This window comes from Ovis canadensis, chromosome 20 (genome assembly GCF_042477335.2).
Source record: "Ovis canadensis isolate MfBH-ARS-UI-01 breed Bighorn chromosome 20, ARS-UI_OviCan_v2, whole genome shotgun sequence".
NCBI lineage: Eukaryota > Metazoa > Chordata > Mammalia > Artiodactyla > Bovidae > Ovis > Ovis canadensis.
In genome coordinates this window covers 41,860,034-41,885,767 of record NC_091264.1, presented here as the reverse complement: position 1 = coordinate 41,885,767, position 25,734 = coordinate 41,860,034, and the positions used below count along the sequence as shown (strand labels likewise).

Sequence of the window (25,734 nt, the reverse complement as noted above, 5' to 3'; positions counted from 1 at the left end):
GATGCTGGGAAAGATTGAAGGCAGGAGGAGAAGGGGAAGATAAAGGATGAGATGGTTGGGTGGCATCACCAACTTGATGGACATGAGTTTGAGCAAACTTCGGGAGTTGGTGATGAACAGGGAGGCCTGGCATGCTGCAGCCCATGGGGTTGCAAAGAGTCAGACATGACTGAGCAACTGAACTGAACTGAACTGAATAGGGGGCCAACTCATCTAGGGTCTTGTAGGCTGCAGTAAGGACTTCAGCTTTTATTCTGAGAGAAATGGAGTGGCATTGCAGGACTCTGAGTAAAGGAATGCTCTGCAACCTCCTTTGAGAAAAGACCCACTCTGACTTCAGTGTAGAGAACACTGTAGGAGCAGAGGTAAGCACAAGATGACCAGTTAGGAGGCTGTTCCTGTAAACCTGGTGAGAGATAAGGATGGCTCAGATCAAGGCAGAAGCAGTGGAAGTGAAAAGGTGGGATTCTGGATGTTTTCTCAAGCTAGGATTTCCTGTCTGATTGAAAGTGTAGCGTGTCACAACTAAAGGAATTGATGAGGTTTCCAGGGTTTTTGACTTAACTGGAATTTTCATTTTTATAAAACATTTACTTATTTATATTTATTTATTTGGCTGTGCTGGGTCTTAATTGTAGCACACAGGATCTTTGATCTTCGTTGTGACATGCAGGATGTTTAGTTGTGGAATGTGGGATATAGTGCCCCAATCAGGGATCGAACTCAGACCCCCTGCATTAGGAGTATGAAGTGTTAGCCACTGGACCACCAGGGAAGTCCCTGGAATTTTTAAACTGTCATCAGCTGAGATGGTGAAGGTTGTGGACAGAGAAGTTATTAAAAGACTAGAGATAAAATTGAGAAGGAAATGGCACCCCACTTCAGTACTCTTGCCTGGAAAATCCCATGGACGGAGGAGCCTGGTAGGCTGCAGTCCATGGGGTCGTAAAGAGTCGGACAGGACAGAGCGACTTCACTTTCACTTTTCACTTTCATGCATTAGAGAAGGAAATGGCAACCTATTCCAGTGTTCTGGCCTGGAGAATTCCAGGGACAGAGGAGCTTGGTGGGCTGCTGTCTATGGGGTTGCACAGGGTTGGACACGACTGAAGCGACTTAGCAGCAGCAGCAGCAGAGGTCAAAATGTTTGCTTTTGGACATACTGAATTTGAAGCCATCTGTCAGACATCTAAGAGGTGATGGCAAGTACACAGCTGTGCATACAAGTCCGGTGTTGGAAGTGAGGTCTCTGACGAAGATACACACTGGGAAGTTATTAGCATATAAACATTATTTCAAGCCATGAAGCTGATATCCTTGACACTTGCAGTTTGAGTAGAAGGTGGGGATGAAGACTTGACTGGAGTGGCTTTAGCAAAGAAAGAGACGAGAGAAACTGGAGATAGTGAGTACAGAGAGAGCTTCCAAGAAATTTTGCTGTGGTAACTGTCCAGGGGAAGGGGACAAGAGAATCATTTGAAAGTTTGAGAACTGAAGTCATCTCAACCATCTTAATGAGCCTTAATAACCATCTTATCCTGAGCCTCAGGATAAAGTTCTTACCAGATTCTTACTAAATTTTCCACTCTCATTTTCCATAATGGACAGGCAGGCGTAGGTTCCAAATCCATGCCTCTGCTTATCAGTTCACAGGGCCCGAGATGTGCACTCGCTCCTCAAAACTGGCTAAATCTTAACAAGTTCTTCGTATCAGTTAATAACTTTCCCTAATCACTTTCAGACTTTCCCAGAAACATTTCTGAACCTACCCAGGCACAGTCTGATTCTTATTCCTCTACTTCTATAATATAAATTAGTAACTAAAATGGATGAGAATGGGTGAATTTAATTCAGATGACCACTGTATCTACTCTGCGGGCAAAAATCTCTTAAAAGAAATGGAGCAGCCTTCATAGTCAACAAAAGAGTCCAAAATGCAGTACCTGAGCAATCTCAAAAATGACAGAATGATCTTGGTTCATTTCCAAGGCAGACCATTCAACATCAAAGTAATCCAAGCCTATGCCCCAACCACTAATGCTGAGGAAGCTGAAGTTGAACAGTTCAAGACCTTCTAGAACTAAGACCAAAAAAAGATGTTCTTTTCATCATAGGGAACTGGAATGCAAAAGTAGGAAGTCAGAATAACAGAATACCCAGAATAACAGGCAAGTTTGAGCTTGGAGTACAAAATGAAGCAAGGAAAAGGCTAACAGAGCTCTGTCAAGAGAACACACTGGTCATAGAAAACACCCTTTGCCAACAACCCAAGAGATGACTCTACACGTGGATATTACCAGATGGTCAATACCAAAATCAGATTGATTATATTCTTTGCAACCTAAGATGGAGAAGCTCTATACAGTCAGCAAAAACAAGATACGGAGCTGACTATGGCTCAGATCATGAGCTCCTTATTGCAAAATTCAAGCTTAAATTGAAGGAAGCAGGGAAAAATACTAGACTGCTCAGTATGACCTAAATGAAATCCCTTATGATTATACAGTGGAGGTGATGAATAGATTCAAGGGATTAGATCTGGTAGACAGAGAGCCTGAAGAACTATGGACAGAGGTTCATGACACTGTACAGGAGGCAGCGACCAAAACCATTCTAAAGAAAAAGAAATGCAAGAAGGCATGATGATTGTCCGAGAAGGCCTTACAATAGCTGAGAAAGGAAGAGAAGCAAAAGGCAAAGCAGAAAGGGAAAGATACACCCAACTGAATTCAGAGTTCCAGAGAACAGCAAGGAGAGATAAGAATGCCTTCTTAAGTGAACAATGCAAAGAAATAGAGGAAAACAGTAGAATGGGAAAGACTAGAGATCTCTTCAAGAAAACTGGAGATACCCAGGGAACATTTCATGCAAAGATGGGCACACTAAAGGACAGAAACAGCAAGGACCTAACAGAAGCTGAAGCTATTAAGAAGAGGTGGTAAGAAGACACAGAAGAACTATACAAAAAAGGTCTTAATAACCTAGATAACCATAACAGAGTGGTCACTCACCTAGAACCAGACATCCTAGAATGTGAAGTCAAGTGGGCCTCAGGAAGCATTATTATGAGCAAAGCTAGTGGAGATGATGGAATTCCAGCTGAGCTATTTTAAATCCTAAAAGAAAATGTTGTTAAAATGCCACACTCAATATGCAAGCAAATTTGGAAAACTCAGCAATGGCCACAAGACTGGAAAAGGTCAGTTTTCATTCCAATCCCAAAGAAAGTCAAGGCTAGAATGTTCAAACTACCATACAATTGTACTCATTTTACATGCTAGCAAGGTAAATGGCAATCCACTCCAATAATATTGCCTGGAAAATCCCATGGACAGAGGAGCCTGGTAGGCTACGGTCGGTCAGTCTACGGGTCGCAAAGAGTCGGACACGACTGAGTGACTTCACTTTCACTTTCAAGGTAATGCTCAAAATTCCTTCAAGCTAGGCTTCAACAGTATGTGAACTGAGAACTTCCAGGTGTACAAGCTAGATTCAGAAAAGGCAGAGTAACCAGAGATCAAAATGCCAACATCCACTGGATCATAGAAAAAGCAAGAGAATTCCAGAAAAACATCTGTTTCACTGACTACACAAAAGCCTTTTACTATGTGGATCACACCAAACTATGGAAAATTCTTTAAGAGATGGGAATACCAGACCACCTTACCTGCCTTCTGAAAAGCCTGTATGCAGGTCAAGAAGTAACAGTTAGAACTGGACATGGAACAATGGACCGGTTCAAAACTGGGAAAGGAGTACATCAAGGCTGTATATTGTCACCCTGCTTATTTAACTTATATGCTGAGTACTTCATGCTAAATACCAGGCTGGATGAAGCACAAGGTGGAATCAAAATTGCTGGGAGAAATATCAACAATCTCAGATATGCAGATGATACCACTTTAATGGCAGAAAGAGAAGAGGAACTACAGAGCCTCTTGATGAAAGTGAAAGAGGACAGTGAAAATGGTGGCTTAAAATTCAACATTAAAATAACTAAGATCACATCATCTGGTCCCATCACTTCATGGCAAATAGATGGGGAAATAGCGGCAGATTTTATTCTCTCAGGCTCCAAAATCACTGTGGTTGATGACTACAGTCATGAAATTAAAAGACGCTTGCTCTTTGGAAGAAAAGCTATGACAAACCTGGACAGCGTATTAAAAAGCAGAGACATCACTTTGCTGACAAAGTGTATAGACAAAGCTATGGTTCTTCCAGTAGTCATGTACAGATGTGAAAGTTGAATGATAAAGAAGACTGAGCACTGAAGAACTGATGCTTTTGAATTGTGGTGCTGGAGAAAACTCTTGAGCATCCCTTAGACAGAAAGGAGATCAAACCAGTCAATCCTAAAGGAAATCAACCCTGAATACTTATTGGCAGGACTGATGCTAAAGCTGAAGCTCCAATACTTTGGCCACCTGATGCAAAAAGCTGATTCAATGGAAAAGACCCTGATGCTGGGAAAGACTGAGGGCAGGAGAAAAGGGGAAGATAAAGGATGAGATGGTTAGATGGCATCAGTGACTCAATGGACATGAGTTTGAGTAACCTCAGGGAGAGAGTTAAAGACAGAGGAGCCTAGCATGCTTCGGTCCATGGAGTCGAAAAAGCTGGACAGGACTGAGCAGCTGACTGGACAACAACTTCTAAAATTTTCTGTGCATATCTCTGGTGCCTTCAGAACATAGTTGTTGTTAATGGGTCACTGAAGAAATCAGAGGAAATTAAAACACAGCTGGAGGCAAATGAAAATGAAAACACAATGATCTAAACTCCATGGGATGCAGCAAAAATATTTCTAAGAAGGAAGTTTATAATGATACAAACCTACTTCATGAACCAGGAAAAACCTCAAGTAAACAATCTAACTTTACACCTAAAGGAACTAGAGCAAGAAGAACAAACAAAACCTAAAATTAGTAGAAGAGAAGAAATAATAAAGATAAGAACAGAAATAAATGAAATAAAGAAAAAAAATACTAATGAAACTAAGAGTTATTCTTTGAAAAGATAAAATCAATAAACCTGTAGCCAGACTCATCAAGAAAAAGAGTCTAAATCAATAAAATCAGAAATGAAAAAGAAGTCAAACTGACACCACAGAAATAGAAAGAATCGTAAGTGAAAATGAAAGCTGCTAAGTTGTGTCCGACTCTTTGTGACCCCAAGGACTATACAGTCCATGTAATTCTCCAGGCCAGAATACTGCAGTGGGTAGCCGTTTCCTTCTTCACTGGATCATCCCAACCCAGGGATCAAACCCAGGTCTCCCACATTGCTGGAGGGTTCTTTACCAGCTGAGCCACCAGGGAAGCCCAAGAATACTGGAGTGGGTAGCCTATCCCTTCTTCAGCAGATCTTCCCGACCCAGGAATCAAACTGGGGTCTCATGCATTGCAGGAGGATTTCTTTACCAGCTGACCTACTAAGGATCATAAGAAATTGCTACAAAAAGTTATATGCCGACAAAATGGACAACCTAGAAGAAATGGACAAATTCCTAGAAATGTTCAATCTCCTAAGAGTGAATCAGGAAGAAACAGAAAATATGAATAGACCAGTTACTGAAATTGACTCAGTAATTTAAAAAAAAAAACACCTTCCAACAAGCAAAAGTTCAGAACCAGAATGTTTCTACCAAAGATGAATTCTACCAAACATTTAAAGAAGATTTAACATCCATCTTTCTCAAACTATTCCCAAAAACTGAAGAGGAAGAAACACCTCTGAACTCACTCAATGAGGCCGGTATCACCCTGATATCAAAACCAGATAAAGATATCATGAAAATATAAAAATTATAGGCCAATATCACTGATGAACAGAGATTCAAAAAAAATCAGCAAATGGAATTCAACAATACATTGCACATGTACACCCTGATCAAGTGGGATTTATCCCAAGGATGCATGGATGGTTCAATGTCCACAAATCAATCAATTCGATACACCACATTAACAAACTGAGGAGGAAAAATCATATGGTCATCTCAGTAGATATAGGAAAAAGCTTGTGACAAATTTAACATTCATTTATGATTAAAACTCTCTGGAAAGTGGGCAGAGAGGGGATACACCTCAACATAATAAAGGCCATATATGGCAATCCCACAGCTAACATCATACTCAACGGTGAGAAGCTGAAACATTTCCTTTAAGATCTCACCACTTTTATTCAACATAATATTGGAAGTCCCAGCTATAGGAAGTCAGACAAGAAAAAGAAATTAAAATTTCAAATTAGAAAGGAAGAAGTAAAACTGTCAGTTTGAAAATGATACACATAGAAAATTCTAAATGAATTTGGTAAGTTTAAAAATTTGCAACTTTACCAATGAATCTGGTAAAATTGCAGGATATAAAATTAATACACAGATATCTGTTGCATTTCTATATACTACCAATGAACTATCAGAAAGAAAAAGTAAGAAAACAGTACCATTTATAATTACATCAAAAAGAATAAAATACCTGGGGACAAATCAAACTAAGGAGGCAAAACACCTGTACTCAGAAATCTGTAGGACACTGATGAGAGAAACTGAAGACAACACAAACAAATGGGAAGGCACCATGCTCAGGGATTGGAAGAATTAAAATTGTTAAAATGATCATGCTACTCAAGGCAATCTGCAGATTCAATGCAATCCCTGTCAAAATACCAATGGCATTTTTCAAAGAACTAGAACAAATAATCTGAACATTTGTGTAGAAACACAAACACACACAAAATGAAAAGTCACAACACTGAGAAAGAACAAGATTAAAAAATGGGCAGAGGACCTGACTAGACATGGAGAACAACACAGAGATTCTTCAAAAATAGAACTACAATACAATAGAGTAATTCTAGTCCTGTGTCTTTATCTGATGGAAATGAAGACATTAATTCAAAAGATATATTTACCCCATGTTCACTGAAGCATTATTTATAATAGCCAAGATATGGAAGCAACCTAAGTGCCCACCGATAGGTGAATGGATAAAGAAGATGGTGTGTGTGTATGTGTGTATGTGTGTCAGTGTGGTGGAATATTACTCAGCCAGGAAAAAGAAAGCAACCTTGCCATTTGTGTCAACATGGTGGACCTAAAGAGTATCATGCTAAGTCAGACAAAGAAGACAAATATTGTATGATTTCACTTATGTATAATCTATAAAACAAATGTAACAAAGCAGAAATAGACACAGATACAGAGAACAAACAGGTAGTTGGGGGAAGGGTAAGGAGAGAAATAGGTATGGATTAAGCAACAGAAACTTCCGGTTACAAAATAACTGAGTCCTAGATATGAAATGTACAGTTGTAGGGAATATAGTCAATAATTATTCATGGTGACAGATGATAACTAGACTTATGATGATCATTTTGAAATATTGATATTTAATCACAGTGTTGTATACCAAGAACTAACATAGTATTGTAGGCTAACTATACTTCAAAAACAAACAAACTCATAGAGAAAGAAATCAGACTTGTGGTGGAGAGAGAGGGAAATGAATGAAGGCAGTCAAGAAATATCAATTTCCAGTTATAAGTAAATACTAGACATGTAATATACAGCATGATAAATACAATTGAAACTGATGAAAGTTGTTAAGAGTAAATTGTCAGAGTTCTCATCACAAGGAAAAAAATACATTTTTTTCTGTTTAAGCTTGTAACTGTATGAGATGATGGATGTTCACTAAATATGGTAATCACTTCATGATGTTTGTAAGTCCAATCATTATGCTATACACCTTAAATTTACGTAGTTGCAGAAGGCAATGGCACCCCACTCCAGTACTCTTGCCTGGAAAATCCTATGGACAGAGGAGCCTTGGTGGGCTGCAGTCCCTGGGGTCGCTAAGAGTCGGACAGGACTGAGCGAATACACCTTAAATTTATGTAGTACTGTGTGTCAATTCTGTCTCAGTAAAACTGGAAGAAAAAATAATGTATCACCGTTGGTGCATCAATTGTAACAAACGTGCCACACTAATGCACAATGTTAATAATAGGGAAAACTGAGGTAGGGGAAGGAATATACTAGCATTCTCTGTACTTTCTGCTCAATTATTCTGTAAACTTAAAACCGCTTTGATAAAAATCTATTTTACGTGTGTGTGTTAATCGCTCAGCCGTGTCCGACTTTTGTAACCCCATGGACTGTAGCCTGCCAGAATCCTCTGTCCATGTAATTCTCCAGGCAAGAATACTGAAGAAATGGAGTGGTTGCCATTTCCTTCTCCAGGAGATCTTCCCCACCCAGCGATCCAACCTGGGTTTCCTGCGTTGCACGCAGATTCTTTACCAGGGAAACCCCTATTTTTTTAATATATACTAAATGGGTAAAAAATAGCTGTTGAATGATTTGCTGAACAAGTAGGGGGTATGATTAGAGCAGAATAAATCCATGGGTTTGCAGAGTCGGAGGACTCAGCACGCGGGCGAAAGCTCTCTTTCTCTCTCTCTCTCACACACACACACACACACACACACACACGTAACAGAGCTTCCCAGGTGGCTCTCTGCCAGTGTGGGAGATGCAAGAGACATGGGTTCGATACCTGGATTGGGAAGATCACCTGGAGTAGGAAATGGCAACCCAGTTCAAGATCGCCTGGAAAATTCCACCGGACAGAGGAGCCTGGAAGGCTACAGTCCATGTAGTCCCAGTCCATGCGGTCCCAAAGAGTCAGACACGACTGAGCGACTACACACACACACACACACACACACACACACACGGAGCGACTACACACACACACAGACGACTGAGCGACCACACACACACACACACACACACACACACACACGTAATAGGAGACAAAGGAGGGGAATGGTACTGCATTCCGCAGAATTAAACCCGTTATGAAGTAAACGGAAACTGTCAATATCAGATATATAAATATACTCATGAAAATTATAGATTATAAAGTTAAATGCCTTAGTCATTAGTTGCCAATATTTTGAGGAATAGGTTATTTGTACCCTATCTTTGTCCAAACGATTTGCATATATTATGCAAATATTATGCAAATAAGTAGAACTACTCACAGACTGCCTATGTTCCGTGATGCATTCCCTGGACTCTTGGATTGGCCTGTCAATCTACCTTATTTGCATGACGTGATTTAATAAATAAAGGCCCCGCCCCCTCATGCTTTCACCTCTCGCGAAGATAAGCGTGAGTTGGAGCTCTTCCCTGGTTACGTCAGCTCCGCCCTCCGGCAGCTAATCCCTTCCGCCCAGTCTTCTACCTCTTCTCCTTCGCGGATAGTACTATAAGCCTAGCATCGTTTCCTTCCACTCTTGGCGTCTCTACGTCTGTCCGTTCCCATCTTTCCACGAACGCACTACGCACGCTCCGCCTCCTCTTTCTCCCCCTAGTCGTCGTGCAAATTCTGCGTCCCAACAGCCTGGCCGACCGGCACCGCATTCCCGCCCCCTCTACACGTCTCAACGGCCGACGCCGGGAGCCTGCCTCTTCAGCCAACCGGCTTCCTAGCGCCTATAAGTCCCTCCTCCTTATGCAAATAACTTATGTCAGCTTCGCACGCTCTGCTTTTTTTTTAAAAAAAGGACAGCCCTGGAAGTAAAGAGGGATAGGGTAGAAAGCGCCCCGCCCTTTATGCAAATAAAGGGGCGTGTCTAGTCGCGGAGGGAGGCGGGAGGGGGGGCGCTCCCGGGGGCGGCGGTTGCCCGGATGGGCCGTTAGTCGGAGCCCAGCCGCGGAGTGAGCGAGGGAGACGGGAGGAGCCGAACCCGGCGCCATCCGCCGCCATCCGCCCCCGCCCCACCGCCATCCCACCCCGGGGAGGCCCCTAGGCCCCGGTCCCGGACCCCCGCGCACCCGGCCAGGTGAGTCTGGGCGAGCCGAATGCTAACGCCCTTTTCCGGCGCGGGAGCGGTGGTGGCAGCGGCGGCGGCGGCGGCGGCGGGCCGGGGGGAGGAGAAGCTGCCATTAGCCGCCGCCATTTTGTCCTCCTGCTGCCGGGCCCTGCCTGCCCCTCCCCCTCCGATACTCCCACCCTGGGACCCGCATCTCTAGCCCATCTCTGAGTCTATAACCTCCCCGTACCCACTCACCTTCTGGCTTCATGGGGAGCCCTCCCCCCGGCTCCTGGGCCGTAACTCCCCACCCGCCTTGCGCTCCTGGACTATCACCCCTATTTATGGGTCCCCTTCCTTAATGCCGCTCTGGGGTGGGCCGCGCCTGACTGTCCTACTCTCCCAAGAGTCTTCTTTCCTCCATAGTGGACCCCTCCCATCACCCAGCGCTAAGGTCCCCCTTTTTTGACTCCCCACTTCGCGTCCAGTCACTCCCACTCTGGAACCCTGCTTTTATCCCGCATCTGTGCTTTCTACGTTCCTCAATATCTTCTCTGCTTTTCATCTCATCTTCCTTATCACCTTTTTATCCTAACTCCTCCTTTCTCCTGAGTCTCCTGACATTGCTCCATTTGGTCTGCATCCTTTTCCTGCCATTCCCGCTTACGTGTATTATTTTCCACCTGCTTTCATAATTCTCTTATTAATTTAGTTTTTTTCATTATTCTATCCCCGTTCCCTTCATAAATTTTCAAAGACTGGCCTTAAACACCTCCAAAGCAACCCCCATCTCCTTTAAGTTCTTGATTTTAGTTATCCCGGTCTTGTCTGGATATCTCACCAACTCCCTATTTCCTTTACACTGTTATCTACAAACAAATGCCTGGTCACTCAGGAACACTAACCGATGTTGGAGAGTATGGTCGGCTTGGGGAGCAAGGAGAATCAGGGAAAGAAATGACTGCTGATGGGGTAGGGGGTAGGAAAATGAAGTTGATTCTAGCCTTGGCCCCATGGTTACTTGGTGTTATTGACGTGGATCCATAATGCTTTGTTTTACCCACGTGTATGTAGGGTAAACCAGAGCCCACCAGTATTCCATCTGGAGACAAACTTTTTTCCAGGAGCTGGGATGGGGGCAAGTGTAGGAAAAGATGGAATATTGAAAATACTTGATTCTGTAGCTTGGGAGTATGTAGTGCCCCAGTTGTTCCCTGAGGAATTCTCTGGCACCAACCCCCAGTCTGGCTGAGCAAGCTCATAAAATCCTTAAACTCCTGCATACCTTCCTGCAAAACCTCCCCGGATGGGAGGGAGACTGCAGGAACTAGAACCCAGGGCAAACTTAGGAAGCTGGTGTCTAATGAGGGAGAGCTAAACCTCTCTTCCTTACATGACGGAGCTGTATGCCTCTCTCTGGTTTGCTCTAGGGCTTGGACTTGCTGTTTTTATTGTAGGTACCTGAAATGATCTTGATGGAGAGAGATTATTACTTGTGGGCATAATGAGGTTGCTACCCTTTATAGACTGGCACAAAGGGGAGAGTGTTTATACTAGGAAGATACTGGATTTTTATTTGGGATTCCTTGGTAAGGGGTGTCTGGGGGAAAGAGGGAATATGGCATATGGGCTTTGTGGGGAACTAAGAAGATATGATGGTTGCTTAAAGGAACTGGGGTGTTTGAATAGGCTGGAGGAAGAGGCATAAGAGGGCCATATATCTGGGCCCCAGTAAGAATAAAAGGGAGCATCTAGGCTTCTATTGGGAGGCCCTTGGTGGAGCAGGGAGTGAAACACTTGGTGTCTGGTCACAGGCTCCGGCACGTTTTGGGGGAGGCGCCTGCAGGACCCAACGTACTCAATGAGCTTCCAGCGCAATGTCCGATCGCTCGGGGCCGACTGCCAAGGGGAAGGATGGAAAGAAGTATTCCTCGCTCAACCTGTTTGATACATATAAGGGCAAGTCCTTAGAGATCCAGAAACCCGCTGGTGAGGGTCCTGCACTGATGTTCCTAATTATTGGAGGATGAGTATGAATGGGTTATGTATTTCAGAGCTCTTTGAAGGGAACACCTGTAATACATATATCAGAAGGTTAGAGGAACACTAGAGACTTTCCAGTTTTATCTTGGATCCCGTAGGGGACGTTGTGCTTTTGGTGAACACAAGCATCCTCCTACAAAGGCGTGTCTGTGGTTTCCTGTCTTTGGACACGTAAGAATTGGAGGCAAAGAAATGTGGACTTGGAGAAGTCGAGGGCCAGCTTGCTCCTTGCAGGCTCAAGATCAACCATCCCACAAAGAATTACTGAGTGTAAAGCCTTTCAGCCTTCCTTGTTGATAGAATTTCAGAGATTGCCTAGGGCAAAGGGAGAGAAGCTTTCTAAGAGAAGAGGTTGGGGATGTCTGTAAACGGGGCCTCGGGTAGGATGCTGTCAGATTTCCCATTAGAGGCATTTTCCATTCTCTCTCCATCTTTTCTCCAGTTGCCCCTCGACATGGCCTACAGAGTCTTGGGAAAGTTGCCATTGCTCGGCGTATGCCACCCCCGGCCAACCTTCCAAGCCTGAAAGCCGAGAACAAAGGCAATGACCCCAATGTCTCACTAGTGCCGAAAGACGGAACAGGATGGGCAAGCAAACAGGAGCAGTCCGACCCCAAGAGGTAGGTGGAAACCTAGGGGATCTAGAGTTAGGAATATTTTAACTTTGAACTTGAGGATGAATTGGGGCTTGGTCTAACGTGGCCAGATGAAAGTCAGAGACAAAGAAGAAAGACCCTCTCCTGCCTATTGCAGGACTCCTGTTAAATGACTAAGGAATGGTACCTTTAGCTTTTTGTCAGGCGAAAGGAAAGCTTGAAGAACAGATGACGGTCTATGCAAGCTTGATGCGCTTGTGGTATTTTGTCTTAAAACTTGTAAAAAGTAGTGAGAAGGCCTGGGTTCGGTTCATGTCCCCCACCAGTTGGAGAAGCAGAGGAGCTGGTACCGTCTCAGACTCTGAATAACCTTCCCATCTTACCATCCCCTCAGTTCCGATGCCTCAACCGCTCAGCAGCCGGAATCGCAGCCACTGCCGGCTTCACAGACGCCTGCCTCCAACCAATCGAAACGACCGCCAGCAGCCCCCGAGGTATCTGAAAAACTGGATGTTTTTTAGGGAGCAGGGGCAAGAATGGCTTGTAGCTCCTCCTCATGTCACCATTATCTCTCTGCTTCCCCAGAACACTCCTTCGGTTCCAAGCGGGGTAAAGTCCTGGGCACAAGCCAGCGTCACCCATGGAGCACATGGAGATGGTGAGTGCAAGGCTGTTTGAGGAGGTCTCTTTGGGCACCATAGTAGGCAGGAGTCCTGCACTATACCTTGAGCAAAGTGTCCTCATACTCTTTGCAAAATTTTAGATCACATTTATTTGGTTTCTTGGGAAACATGTGAGCAAGGTTTGTCGCAGATTTATATGAAAGTGAGAGGTGGGTATCCCCAAACTGATTTTGTTTCTTAAGGAATGAACACTTAATACATAGGGGGTAAGTTTGGAGGCAGAACTGGATCTGGTACCTGTCAGAGCCTTCCACTTTCACAGTGCATCCTCAGTAAAGATACTTTTGTCTCACTCTGGTGCCTCAACCCCAACAGGTGGAAGGGCATCAAGCCTACTGTCACGATTCTCTCGAGAGGAATTTCCGACCCTGCAGGCGGCTGGCGACCAGGACAAGGCTGCCAAGGAAAGGGAGTCTGCCGAACAGTCGTCTGGGCCCGGACCAAGCCTCCGCCCTCAAAGTGAGTGGCCACTATTAGTGAGTGAATGGATTAGGAACCCACCTTTTGACCAGGACATCACCTTATTCCATTTCAGAGCGAAGTGCTGGCTTATTCATTTTTCTCCCCGTTGGTTTCAGCTATGTTCACTCTGTCTTTTCCAAAATACAGATTCTACAACTTGGAGGGACGGAGGTGGGCGTGGCCCTGATGAGCTGGAGGGCCCGGACTCCAAACTTCATCACGGCCATGATCCCCGGGGTGGACTGCAGCCTTCGGGCCCACCCCAGTTCCCTCCCTACCGCGGAATGATGCCGCCCTTCGTAAGTTTGGATATCTTGTTTTGGATTAATTGTGCTGGAAGCTAGAGTTAGGAGTTACAACTTAGTCTTTGGCAGGGACAGCTGGATAGCAGAGGTTTGGGAGGGTGGGAGGATGAGAGGCTTAGGGCTGTGGTAGGCTGTTGGGCTGCTCCTCTAAGCGGCTACTGTTGGGCTCTTGCAGATGTATCCCCCATATCTCCCGTTCCCTCCGCCCTATGGACCCCAGGGGCCTTACAGATACCCCACCCCTGATGGGCCCAGGTGAGTAATCTAGGTCTGGATTTGTGCCTGGGGACAGGGGAAGCCTGCTGAGGAGGAGATGGTTCTCTAGCCAGGAGGCTCGGTCTGCGATTATACAATCCAGCCTTCTTTTATCTTTTTCTCTCCTTTCCCTATTCATACACAGCCGTTTCCCCCGTGTGGCAGGCCCCCGAGGGTCAGGGCCGCCAATGCGTCTTGTAGAGCCTGTGGGTCGGCCTTCCATTCTTAAAGAAGATAATCTCAAAGAGTTTGACCAGTTGGACCAGGAGAATGATGATGGTTGGGCAGGTGAGTGGATGTTAAGGACCAAGTATTTCAGTTTTGTTTTGGGGCTTTGGTTTGGTTTGGGCCGCACTGTACAGCTTGTGGGGTCTTAGTTCCCTGACCAGGGATTGAACGCAGGCACTTGGCAATGAAAGTGTGGATTCCTAAGCACTGGACCGCCAGGGAATTCCCAAGTGTTTCAGTTTTAAAAAGCAAAATCTGATGAGAAAACAATGGATCATTATGGGAATAGACATTGAGAGATAGGGCAGATACCTGGAGGAAAGCCGCATCCTGGTGGAGAAGGAGTCAGAGGAGTGAAATTGACAGTCGTGGTGGATCTGGATGCCAGCGAGAAGAGGGCAGGTGGCCTTGATAGCGCATCCAATCGTGTAGTGATACTCGAGATGGGAGAGCAGAATGCTTGGGTTACCATGCTTCACTTTTCCCCTTAGGGGCCCATGAGGAGGTTGACTACACTGAGAAGCTCAAGTTCAGCGATGAGGAAGACGGGCGAGACTCCGATGAGGAGGGAGCTGAGGGCCAGTGAGTTTAGGGCTCTCTGGGGGGTGGAGGGGCTGTTTGTCTCACGGTAATAGACTCTTAAAGGAGCTGGGTTGCAGCTGATTTTAATTCTACTGTTGGTCTACTCACAGCAAGGAGTCCCAGTCAGCTGCTGGTGAGGAACGGCCCCCTGAAGGAGATGGCAAAAAGGGCAACTCCCCCGGCAGCGAACCGCCCCCTCCCAAGACGGCCTGGGCAGAGACCTCTCGGCCTCCAGAGACAGAGCCGGGGCCTCCTGCCCCAAAGCCTCCCCCACCCCCACCCCACCGAGGCCCCGCCGGGAACTGGGGCCCCCCTGGGGACTACCCAGTGAGTGTCTACAATGAGGGGTTGAGAGGGTCATTTTGGGGAGACTAGTTTCAGCTGACTGATTGAAGCAGCAGTAATAAGAGGAAGCTGGAGGGAGGGCCAAAAATGGGCTGCAGTAAGTGTAGAGCTGTGGAGCATATCTGAAAAGGTTTGGAACATCGTTGGTGTTAGGCGGGTTAGGGTGAAGAGAGAAATTGGAATGCTAGTTAGGAAAAACAAGGACACCTGTGGTCTTCGGGTCTTGAAAAAGAAGAAAAAAAGATGATGATGATGAGTTTGTCCCTACCATGAGAGGCCATCAACCCCAAGGCCTGGTCTTTGTACCCGCAGCTAGAGACAGTTGATTAGTCTGTGAAAGAGATCATAAGAAACATAGTAACTGACACCTCTGGCCCTGCTGGGTTTGCCCACTGACAGGATCGCGGGGGGCCTCCCTGCAAGCCCCCAGCACCCGAAGATGAGGATGAGGCTTGGCGGCAGCGGCGAAAGCAGTCTTCGTCTGAAATCTCCCTGGCTGTGGAGCGGGCTCGGCGCCGGCGAGAGGAGGAGGAGCGGCGCATGCAGGAGGAGCGCAGGGCAGCCTGTGCCGAGAAGCTCAAGCGACTTGATGAGAAGTTTGGGGCACCTGACAAGCGGCTCAAAGCAGAGCCTGCTGCACCACCTGCTCCCCCTCCTGCTCCCGCTCCACCACCTGCAGTCCCCAAAGAACTCCCCACGCCTCCAGCTCCTCCGCCGGCCCCAGTTCCGACACCTGAAAAAGAACCAGAAGAGCCGGCACAGTCCTCTCCTGCCCAGTCCACCCCTACTCCAGGTGTGGCTCCGGCTCCCACCACAGTGGGTGGTGGGGGCAGCACCAGTAGCCCCAGCAGTGGTAGCTTCGAAGCCAGTGCAGGTATGATGGAGATGGTGATGGGTAGACCTTCTGTCTGCTTGGGGTTGAGGGTGCAGGTGGTAAGGATGTGAGTAAAGGAAATAAAAGGCAGTTTCGGTTCATTGGACTGTCACTGGTATGGGTGAAATGGATCTTTTTGCTTCTGTGGACATCTGAGGGGGAAAGGTTTTCTTACCTGAGTTCCTGAATAAGTAGTAACCTAAAACCACTTCTCTATAGGCCTAGAGTGGAGCAAGGGTGAAGGAAGTGTTACTTTTGATGATTTCATGGGAAATTAATGCCACCACCGTTGGCTTTTGAGAGACCTTGAAGTGTTTTCATGGATTTTAAATGGGATGATCTTATTGTTAGAGGGGCTGCTAGAAGTGAGTGCTGAAATTATGGGGTGTTCATGGAATATCTGTTGGTGGACTAGATCGCTCTGATTATTTTTTTTTCAATGCAGTGGAACCTCAAGTACCCTCAAAAGAGGGTCCTGAACCACCAGAAGAGGTTCCTTCCCCTGCCACACCCCCAGCCCCAAAGGTGGAACCCAAGGGTGATGGAGTTGGTCCCACCCGGCAGCCCCCCAGCCAAGGCTTGGGCTATCCCAAATATCAGAAATCATTGCCTCCTCGTTTCCAGCGGCAGCAGCAGGTGAAACTAAATTACTTCTCTTAAGGGCTGCTTCTCTGCTTGGTTTCAGTATTTAGCCTACCCATAAGTTACTTCCTGGGTCCCTCTACCAGTTGTCTCCGTTGAGTCACCCTAGTTTCTGTCTGGTCCTAGTGTCGCATCAGTGTGGGTTTTGTTTTTGCTAGTCCTGCGTTCTGGTTGGTCCTTGATGCATCTCACTCCCTTTTGTCCTTCCCCAGGAGCAGCTTTTGAAGCAGCAACAGCAGCAGCAGTGGCAGCAGCATCAGCAGGGCTCTGCCCAGCCTACCCCAGTGCCCCCGTCACCACCGCAGCCTGTGACCATGGGGGCTGTGCCAGCTCCACAGGCTCCGCCCCCGCCCCCCAAGGCCCTATACCCAGGTGCTCTGGGCCGGCCCCCGCCCATGCCCCCTATGAACTTTGATCCCCGCTGGATGATGATTCCTCCTTATGTGGACCCTCGGCTCCTCCAAGGCCGGCCCCCTCTGGACTTCTACCCTCCTGGTGTACATCCCTCTGGTAAGGCACCATAGACAAGGTGGGGTGTCGGGGACCCCTTAGTCTTGGGAAGTAGGTATCCTCATCTTGCTATGGGGATGAAGGGCAACCAATCAAGAGGTGAGCTTAGCACTCCCGAGATAACTGTGTTGCAGGAGTAAAGTAGGGATGCCCCTACACCAAGATTCCCCTGGGTGGAGGGACTGATAGATTGATCTGCAGGGAAGCTGAGTGGTTCACCATGTTTTAGGAGAGCAGGCACTGTCTCCCAGGAGATGGAGGCACTGACATTGACCGGACTGATGTGGGGGATTGAACTGGGGAGGTGCTTTGGGGGCTGGAGGGCCTGTAACATAAAAACGATACTTTTTCTCATACTGTTTGGTTTTCTCAGGCCTAGTTCCCCGGGAGCGTTCAGACAGTGGGGGCTCAAGTTCAGAGCCATTTGAGCGCCACGCACCCCCCCTCTTACGGGATCGGGGCACCCCACCAGTGGATCCAAAGTTGGCTTGGGTAGGAGATGTCTTCACCACCACACCTGCTGACCCCCGCCCACTTACTTCACCACTGCGCCAGGCTGCTGATGAGGATGAGAAGGGGATGAGGTGAGTGTGAGTAGAGAAACGGAAGGGTTTCTAGCAAACGTATCTAGAAGAATAGGTACTTTGGATTATTAGTGAAGCGATAGGAATAAACATGAAAGGAGTGTTTGGGTCATAATAATAAAGTGTTCTGTTTCCCCACCTAGTTCGTTTTTCTTCTCTTGAGATACTTACTTCCATTTTTTCTGTCTCCCTCTTCAGGAGCGAGACCCCTCCAGTACCTCCTCCACCACCCTATCTGGCCAGTTATCCAGGCTTTCCTGAGAATGGAGCCCCTGGGCCCCCAATCTCTCGCTTTCCTCTGGAGGAGCCAGCTCCCCCAGGGCCCCGTCCACTCCCCTGGCCCCCAGGCAATGAGGAGGCAGCCAAGATGCAAGCTCCACCACCCAAGAAGGAAACCCCCAAGGAGGAGGCTCCACAGCTGACAGGGCCAGAAACTGGTCGAAAACCTTCCCGAGGAATTGGAGGCCAAGGCCCCCCGCCACCTCGCAGAGAGAGCCGCACGGAGACCCGCTGGGGCCCACGCCCAGGCAGCAGTCGTCGTGGGATCCCTCCAGAGGAGTCAGGGGCCCCTCCCCGCCGGGCCGGGCCGATAAAGAAACCCCAACCGCCTGCGAAAGTTGAAGAGCTGCCCCCCAACCCCAAGCCCCTCGAACAGGGGGATGAAACCCCCAAGGCTCCAAAGCCAGACCCATTGAAGACAGTGAAGGGGAAGATAGCTGGCCCCAAGGAGACCCCACCCAGTGGGAATCTTTCCCCTGCCCCAAGGCTTAGGAGGGACTATTCCTATGAAAGAGTGGGTCCTACCTCTTGCCGGGGTCGGGGCCGAGGGGAGTATTTTGCCAGAGGGAGGGGTTTTCGGGGGACCTATGGGGGACGGGGGCGGGGAGCCCGAAGCCGAGAGTTCCGCAGTTACCGAGAGTTTCGAGGAGATGATGGACGTGGAGGTGGGACAGGGGGACCAAACCATCCTCCTCCCCGAGGTCGCACTGCCAGTGAGACACGGAGTGAGGGCTCGGAGTATGAAGAAATCCCCAAGCGGCGCCGGCAGCGGGGCTCAGAGACAGGCAGCGAGACCCACGAGAGTGACCTGGCCCCCTCGGACAAGGAGGCCCCCACTCCCAAGGAAGGAGTACCTACGCAGGTCCCTCTTGTTCCCCCATCATCAGGAGCACCCCCTTCACCAGCCCCAGCCCGCTTTTCTACTGCCCGAGGTGGGCGAGTCTTTACTCCCAGAGGAGTGCCATCCCGTCGGGGTCGAGGGGGTGGGCGGCCCCCTCCCCCCATTTGCCCCGGCTGGAGCCCCCCAACCAAGTCCCTGGCTCCAAAGAAGCCTCCAACAGGTCCTATGCCACCAAGTAAGGAGCCTTTGAAAGAGAAGCTGACCCCGGGGCCTCTGTGCCCTATGGCCCGAGGAGGCAGCAGTGGAGGCAACAATGGAGGCATGGGTGTGGAAGACGGGGAGCGGCCCAGAAGGAGACGACATGGGAGGGCTCAGCAGCAGGACAAACCACCTCGTTTCCGAAGACTGAAACAGGAACGAGAGAACGCTGCCAGGGGAGCTGAGGGCAAGCCCTCCCTAGCTCTTCCAGCCTCTACACCCGGGTCAGAGGAGGCCCTCACGACAGTAGCGGTGCCCCCACCACCTCGCCGGGCAGCGGCCAAGTCTCCTGATCTGTCAAACCAGAACTCGGACCAAGCCAACGAGGAGTGGGAGACAGCCTCTGAGAGCAGCGACTTTGCCAGCGAGCGGCGGGGGGACAAGGAGGCTCCGCCACCAGCACTGCTGACCCCCAAAGCTGTGGGAACTCATGGAGGGAGTGGAGGTGGTGCTGGGCCAGGCATCTCAACCATGTCCCGTGGAGATCTGAGCCAGAGAGCTAAGGATTTGAGCAAGCGGAGCTTTTCGAGTCAGCGACCTGGCATGGAGAGGCAGAACCGGCGCCCAGGCCCAAGCAACAAGTCTGGTGGTGGTGGTGGCAGCAGTGGAGGAGGTGGCGGGGGTCCTGGAGGGAGGGCCGGCCCAGGGCGAGGGGACAAGAGGAGCTGGCCCTCTCCCAAGAACCGAAGGTGGGTACGGGCAGGTGGTTAAGTTTATTCCTTTGAGTTGTTGGGTTGGGGGAGAGGAGAAAACCTGTTAGAGAAGCCGGGTTGGATGCAGTGGAATGGAGGTCAGTACATGGAGTGAGCTGTTAGGGCACCAGGGATCTGTGTTTAGGTGACGTGGCTGGAAAGCAGTGGACAGCATCGGAAACACCCGTATTCCTTGTTTTCCTTTGTGCACCTGTACGAGTAAAATTTCCTTAGAAGTATGGGAAAACAAGGATTCCCTGGCAGTCCCAAGGTTAGGACTCTGCGCCTTCATTGTCCGGGCTTAGCTTTGATCCCTGGTTAGGGAACCAAGATCCCAGGAGTTGGGTGGTGCGGCCAGAAAAAAAGTTCTCCAGAAACACCTGGATTTTAGCACAGAGAACAGGTTGAAGAGAGTTGTAGGGAAAATGGTAACAGTTTTGTAAATACTGGAGCTGATTCTTTGTTCTCTTCAGCCGTCCCCCAGAGGAACGTCCCCCAGGGCTCCCTCTGCCTCCCCCTCCCCCCAGCAGTTCTGCGGTCTTCCGCTTGGACCAAGTTATCCACAGCAACCCTGCTGGCATCCAGCAGGCTCTGGCTCAGCTCAGCAGCCGCCAGGGAAGTGCAGCTGCGCCAGTGGGGCACCCAAGGCCGAAGCCTGGGCCTCCCCAAGCCCCTCAAGGCCCCTCTCCTCGGCCCCCCGCCCGTTATGACCCTCAGAGGGCCAACAATGACGACGTCAGTTCAGGTAAGCTGGAGGGGCTAAGGGTTCCCAGGGTGTTGAAGGAGGAAGTGTGTGGCCCAGGAGTGATGGTGCTGGGTGTCTACTGAGGGTGTAGGACTGGGAGGTGGAGTACAGAGGGCAAAGCTCTGTTTGGTGATAGTCAAGGCAGACGCTGATGAATTTCCCCTTCTCCCCAGACCCCCATTTTGAGGAGCCAGGGCCGATGGTGAGGGGGATGGGCGGGACGTCCCGGGACTCTGCTGGAGTTAATCCCTTCCCCCCTAAACGGCGAGAGCGGCCACCTAGAAAACCGGAGCTGCTGCAGGAGGTAAGGGGCTGGGTTGGAGTATTTCACTGCTCTCACTTTTGAGAGCTCTAACTTGATGTTTTCTCCACTCTTTTTCCTATTTCTGCTATTGTGTTTTCACCCCAAGTTCTCAGTGTTGATCACTGCTTATTTCTCGTATCTCCTGTTTTGCCCCACACGTGTGGTTCTCTGTCCTACTTGCTTGCATTGCCCAGTCTTGTTTCTGGACTCTCATTTTTAGGAATCACTGCCACCTCCTCATAGCTCTGGATTTTTGGGCCCCAAACCCGAGGGCTCAGGCCCTCAGGGGGAGTCCAGAGATGCAGGAACAGAGGCCCTGACCCCTCACATCTGGAATCGTTTACATACTGGTGAGTTCAGCTGAAAAGGAAGGACTGTGTTAGAGGACTTAAGAACAAGGTGGGCCGTAGAACTGTCTTCTCTCACTTCTGTATGTTGGTGCTTTTCCCAGCCACTAGCCGAAAGAGTTACCAGCCTGGCTCCATGGAGCCTTGGATGGAACCCCTGAGTCCTTTTGAGGATGTGGCTGGCACAGAGGTGAGTGAGAGAGGGAGGGAGTGTCTGAGCTGGGATGTTGTTGAGTACCGGCCCTACTTGCCCAACTGTCCTGGGATGAGCGTGGGGCTGTTCCATCACATAGTCGTCTCCTTTCTATAGTTTGTCTATGTGTGTACCTCATTCAGGTATTGGGGTGCTTCCTGCTCTGACTTAACTCCTTCTCCACTCCTCTCAGATGAGTCAGTCTGACAGTGGGGTGGACCTGAGTGGGGATTCTCAGGTGTCATCAGGTCCCTGCAGCCAGCGAAGTTCCCCTGATGGAGGACTCAAGGGGGCAGCAGAGGGGCCCCCCAAGCGACCTGGAGGCCCCTCACCCCTGAATGCTGTTGCTGGTGAGGGTCCACCTGGCTCTGAACCCTCTGAACCTCCTAGGAGACGGCCACCTGCCCCCCATGATGGGGACAGAAAGGTAAATGACCAAGAAAGGATAAGACGAATGTTTCTGGGACTTTGGCCTTGCTTTTGTCTCCCCTTTCCTCTGCCTGTGTGTGCTGATTTGAGCTTCCTTTTCCTCCCCCGACCCCTACTTCACTGTGTTGCCCCACTCAGGAGCTGCCCCGGGAGCAGCCTCTGCCCCCTGGGCCCATTGGCACAGAACGATTGCAGCGTACAGACCGAGGTCCAGAGCCTGGTTCCCTCCGGCCGTCCCATCGACCTGGTCCTCCAGTCCAGTTTGGTACCAGTGATAAGGTCTGTGTGGACTGGATCGGGGTGTCTTGGCTTGGGTGGAGAGAGGGGAAGGACTGGAAGTGGGGGAGGACACGTGTCTGAATCATGGACCATCTCCCCTGCCTCGTGATCACAGGACTCAGACTTGTGCCTGGTGGTGGGAGACAGTTTAAAAGCAGAGAAGGAGCTAACAGCATCAGTTACTGAGGTAAGTGGGAGAGTGAGGTTTTGATGACAGGCTTTGGACACCTGGAGGAGAGTGTCTGGGAGTGACCTGGGCATCCAGGTTGCACAGATGGCCCTCTTGACAAGACTTCTCCTTCCCAGGCCATTCCCATGGCCCGAGACTGGGAGCTGCTCCCCAGTGCTTCTGCCTCAGCTGAGCCACAATCCAAGAACCTGGCTTCTGGGCACTGTGGCCCTGAGACCAGCTCCTCAGGCCAGCGCTTGTACCCGGAGATCTTCTATGGCAGCCCTGGGCCTCCCAGTTCTCAGGTGGGTCCTGCCTCCTATTCAAGGACCCCTCTCTGTTTGCTGTCCCCTAAAATCAAGCCTGTCCCATTTGCAGTTTTTAAAATTTTTCTTCCTGCTTTTGCTGTAGTGGGTGGGGTGGGTGAGTTTTTCTTGACCAGGAAAACTGGAGCTGTTCCGTTCTTGCTTTCCTGCAGGTCTCAGGAGGAGCCATAGACTCTCAGTTACATCCCAACAGTGGAGGCTTCCGTCCTGGGACACCCTCACTGCACCCTTACAGGTAAGACTTATTTCAGAAGGTCATGGAACTGTGTTCAGGGAAAGAGAGAAGGGGAAGACACTTCTAGGGTACCTGGAGGGTGGTGGACTTCCATTTCAGACTAAAGGAGTTGACTGGTTCCTGATACTTCTCCGCCTTGACCCAATTTCCTTCCAGATCACAGCCCCTGTACCTCCCCACGGGCCCAGCCCCACCCTCGGCACTGCTCTCGGGGATAGCTGTCAAGGGCCAGTTTCTGGATTTCTCTGCACTGCAAGCAACAGAGCTGGGGAAGCTGCCGGCTGGAGGGGTTCTCTACCCTCCACCTTCCTTCCTCTACTCTCCAGCCTTCTGCCCTAGCCCTCTGCCAGACCCACCCTTGCTTCAGGTGAGAGGCGGGTGGATGCTGGGCTTAGGGGTAGGAGTAGGGTGCTTGGGGGGAGTTGACATTGTCCTCCCTGTTCCCCAACAGGTGCGACAGGATCTGCCATCCCCCTCAGATTTTTATTCGGCTCCTCTGCAGCCTGGTGGCCAAAGCGGCTTCCTCCCCTCAGGGGCCCCTGCCCAGCAGGTACCTTTTATCTTCCCAGTCCCCTTTGTGCATTTTGCCTTCCAACTCTATAGCGTTTTTTGTTGCTTGTTTGGACTCTTGCTGGTTTTCTGACATTCCTCCCTGCCCCCAACACACACTCCCATGTTCCCATGTTTCTCATTACAGATGCTTCTGCCCATGGTGGACTCACAGCTGCCTGTGGTGAACTTTGGCTCCCTGCCACCGGCGCCGCCTCCTGCCCCACCCCCCCTCTCTCTGTTACCTGTGGGCCCTCCTCTGCAGCCGCCCAGCCTGGCTGTGCGGCCCCCACCTGCTCCTGCTACTCGGGTGCTGCCTTCACCTGCCAGGCCCTTCGGCCCTAGCTTGGGGCGAGCAGAGGTAAGGTACAGGAGCTGAAGTGCTAGGGAACCCTGAGACTCAGGGGTAAGGATTCAGTATCAGGATGAAGACGTGGAGAGGCAGGATGCTCATGAGTCTTTTTTCCTTCAGTTGCACCCAGTAGAACTGAAGCCGTTCCAGGATTATCGAAAACTGAATAGCAACCTTGGGGGACCTGGGTCATCACGGACTCCCCCATCTGGAAGGCAAGAGAAGGGAATGGGGGTGCAGACTGCCCATCCATCCCCAAGGATTTACTTTCTTTGGGGACCATAGATGGGTCTGAAGGTTGCCTCAAATACCTTTCCTCCAGGTCTTTCTCTGGCCTCAATTCCCGTCTCAAGGCCCCACCTTCCACCTATAGCGGAGTCTTCCGCACACAGCGCATCGACCTCTACCAGCAGGTGAAGGAGAAACCCTTGTAGGCACAAGTCCAAGTTGAGGAGTTTCCCCCTAAGTTCCCGCTCTTCCATCCCTGACCTCCCTGTTTGACTTAATTCTTCCACATGTGCCTGCCCCCCAGGCCTCCCCACCAGATGCCCTGCGCTGGATGCCGAAGCCTTGGGAGCGGACAGGGCCACCTTCTCGAGAGGGGCCATCCCGAAGGGCAGAGGAGCCTGGGTCCAGAGGGGACAAGGAGCCTGGATTGCCCCCACCCCGCTGAGGGAGTTCCCTTTGCCCCCCACCCCCCGGGGCTTGTATATAGATTATAAATATATAAGGGGGAAAGGGGTGGGTGGGGAAGGGTTGTGGGGCTGGTGCCTCGCTTCCCCTCCTCTCCCCTCCCCTCGTCCCCTATCCCTGGGGCCGTTTGTTAAAAAAGAATAAAAGGATTAAAAAAAAATTCCCAAATGATTTGGGGGGATGGGTTGGTTGGTTGCAGTCTCTTATGGTATATTCAATGCCAAGTGATCTGTAGAGTGGTTTCAGTTAGGCAGATATTTGTTACTTTACCTTGGTGACCACTTCTAACTACCTCAAAACAAGCGCTTGGTGTTACCTTAGAAATTTCGTGGGCCAGGAATTAGATTTTGTTTTTTTGTGCCAGTGAGGTTGGTTTGTACCTGACGGCTGGGTCAGTCCTATAGAGCTTTGCTTGCATGTATGGGGCCATGGTGGGACATCTGGATGGTAGAAGGCCATTAGATTGTCAACCAGTGTCTTTACATGGCTTCTCTAGCAAGATATTCTGAGTCATCAGGCCTTTCACGTCCCTGAGCCAGCATTCCAGAGGTCTTGGCAGACGCTGCAAAGGTTATGACTTGGCCCTAGGTTTCTGCCAGGTTTTGTTTGTCCAGCACCAAGCTCGCTAAAGGAGGGGCATGACAACTGCTTCTAAAAAGAAATAGTGGACAGCCCATAGCCACATGTCACTTTGGTCCTGTCTGCAAACCAGAAGTGTCTTTATAGTCAGACTGATCAAACAGGAACAGTGGGCTGCTTGAACTGGGTAGACCAGTTCCACCATAATCAAACTTGGCTGAGTTACCCTGGTACCACTGCCTGTTAGTTAAGCCAAGACTTACATAGGTCTGCAGCTACTTGGCAATTAAGTGGTTTTTTACTGTTTTGAGAACCCTATCCTAGTGTGCACCTGAGCAGGTTTCTTTCACCGTTTTTGCATGGAAGTACTCCTTGAAAATGGCCAACTCTAAAACAGGATATTGCTCATCTGTTCATGGTAAAATGTTAAAAGCTGTCTAGTATAGCTTGGTTGCTGGAAATTATAAAACCAACTTCATAGAAGATTAGAGCATTAAGACTATTTAATGAAGACAATTTACAGACAAAGA

The 25,734-nt window shown here is 49.3% G+C and overlaps 2 protein-coding genes and 1 non-coding gene across 7 annotated transcripts in view; 2 read left to right on the top strand and 1 right to left on the bottom strand.

The window, feature by feature from the left end:
- The window catches only part of NCR3 (natural cytotoxicity triggering receptor 3), a 32,965-nt gene extending 23,657 nt beyond the window's left edge, over positions 1-9,308 (bottom strand). Inside the window, exon 1 of one of the 4 annotated variants that reach the window (XM_069563266.1) lies at positions 9,165-9,308. The gene's annotated coding sequence lies outside the window, so the exon portion shown is untranslated. Of the gene's footprint in view, positions 1-8,561; positions 8,712-9,051; positions 9,094-9,164 lie in introns of those variants that run through there. The other 3 variants (XM_069563267.1, XM_069563264.1, XM_069563269.1) reach the window with 3 other exon arrangements.
- Positions 9,309-9,579: 271 nt separating this feature from the next.
- PRRC2A (proline rich coiled-coil 2A) lies at positions 9,580-25,732 on the top strand. Of its 2 annotated transcripts, none has more exons than XM_069563213.1 (31): positions 9,580-9,855; positions 11,640-11,814; positions 12,311-12,488; positions 12,859-12,958; positions 13,050-13,122; positions 13,463-13,606; positions 13,757-13,908; positions 14,090-14,169; positions 14,315-14,457; positions 14,889-14,979; positions 15,090-15,306; positions 15,724-16,198; positions 16,644-16,834; positions 17,053-17,350; positions 17,724-17,934; positions 18,133-20,001; positions 20,478-20,749; positions 20,923-21,053; positions 21,274-21,403; positions 21,505-21,590; positions 21,787-22,020; positions 22,161-22,301; positions 22,417-22,488; positions 22,608-22,775; positions 22,949-23,031; positions 23,188-23,398; positions 23,483-23,581; positions 23,729-23,941; positions 24,053-24,147; positions 24,255-24,345; positions 24,465-25,732. In XM_069563213.1, the coding sequence occupies exons 2-31, from the start codon at positions 11,703-11,705 to the stop codon at positions 24,603-24,605; spliced, it is 6,501 nt and encodes a 2,166-aa protein (XP_069419314.1). In that variant the 5' UTR covers positions 9,580-9,855; positions 11,640-11,702; the 3' UTR covers positions 24,606-25,732. The 2 variants fall into 2 exon arrangements, with proteins under 2 accessions (XP_069419314.1, XP_069419315.1); XM_069563214.1 differs by having other exon boundaries at positions 24,230-24,345; positions 24,465-25,682.
- On the top strand, positions 11,997-12,127 carry LOC138426092 (small nucleolar RNA SNORA38). Its single transcript, XR_011251518.1, has one exon. It is a non-coding gene; the product is annotated as a small nucleolar RNA SNORA38 (small nucleolar RNA).
- Positions 25,733-25,734: the final 2 nt, after the last annotated feature.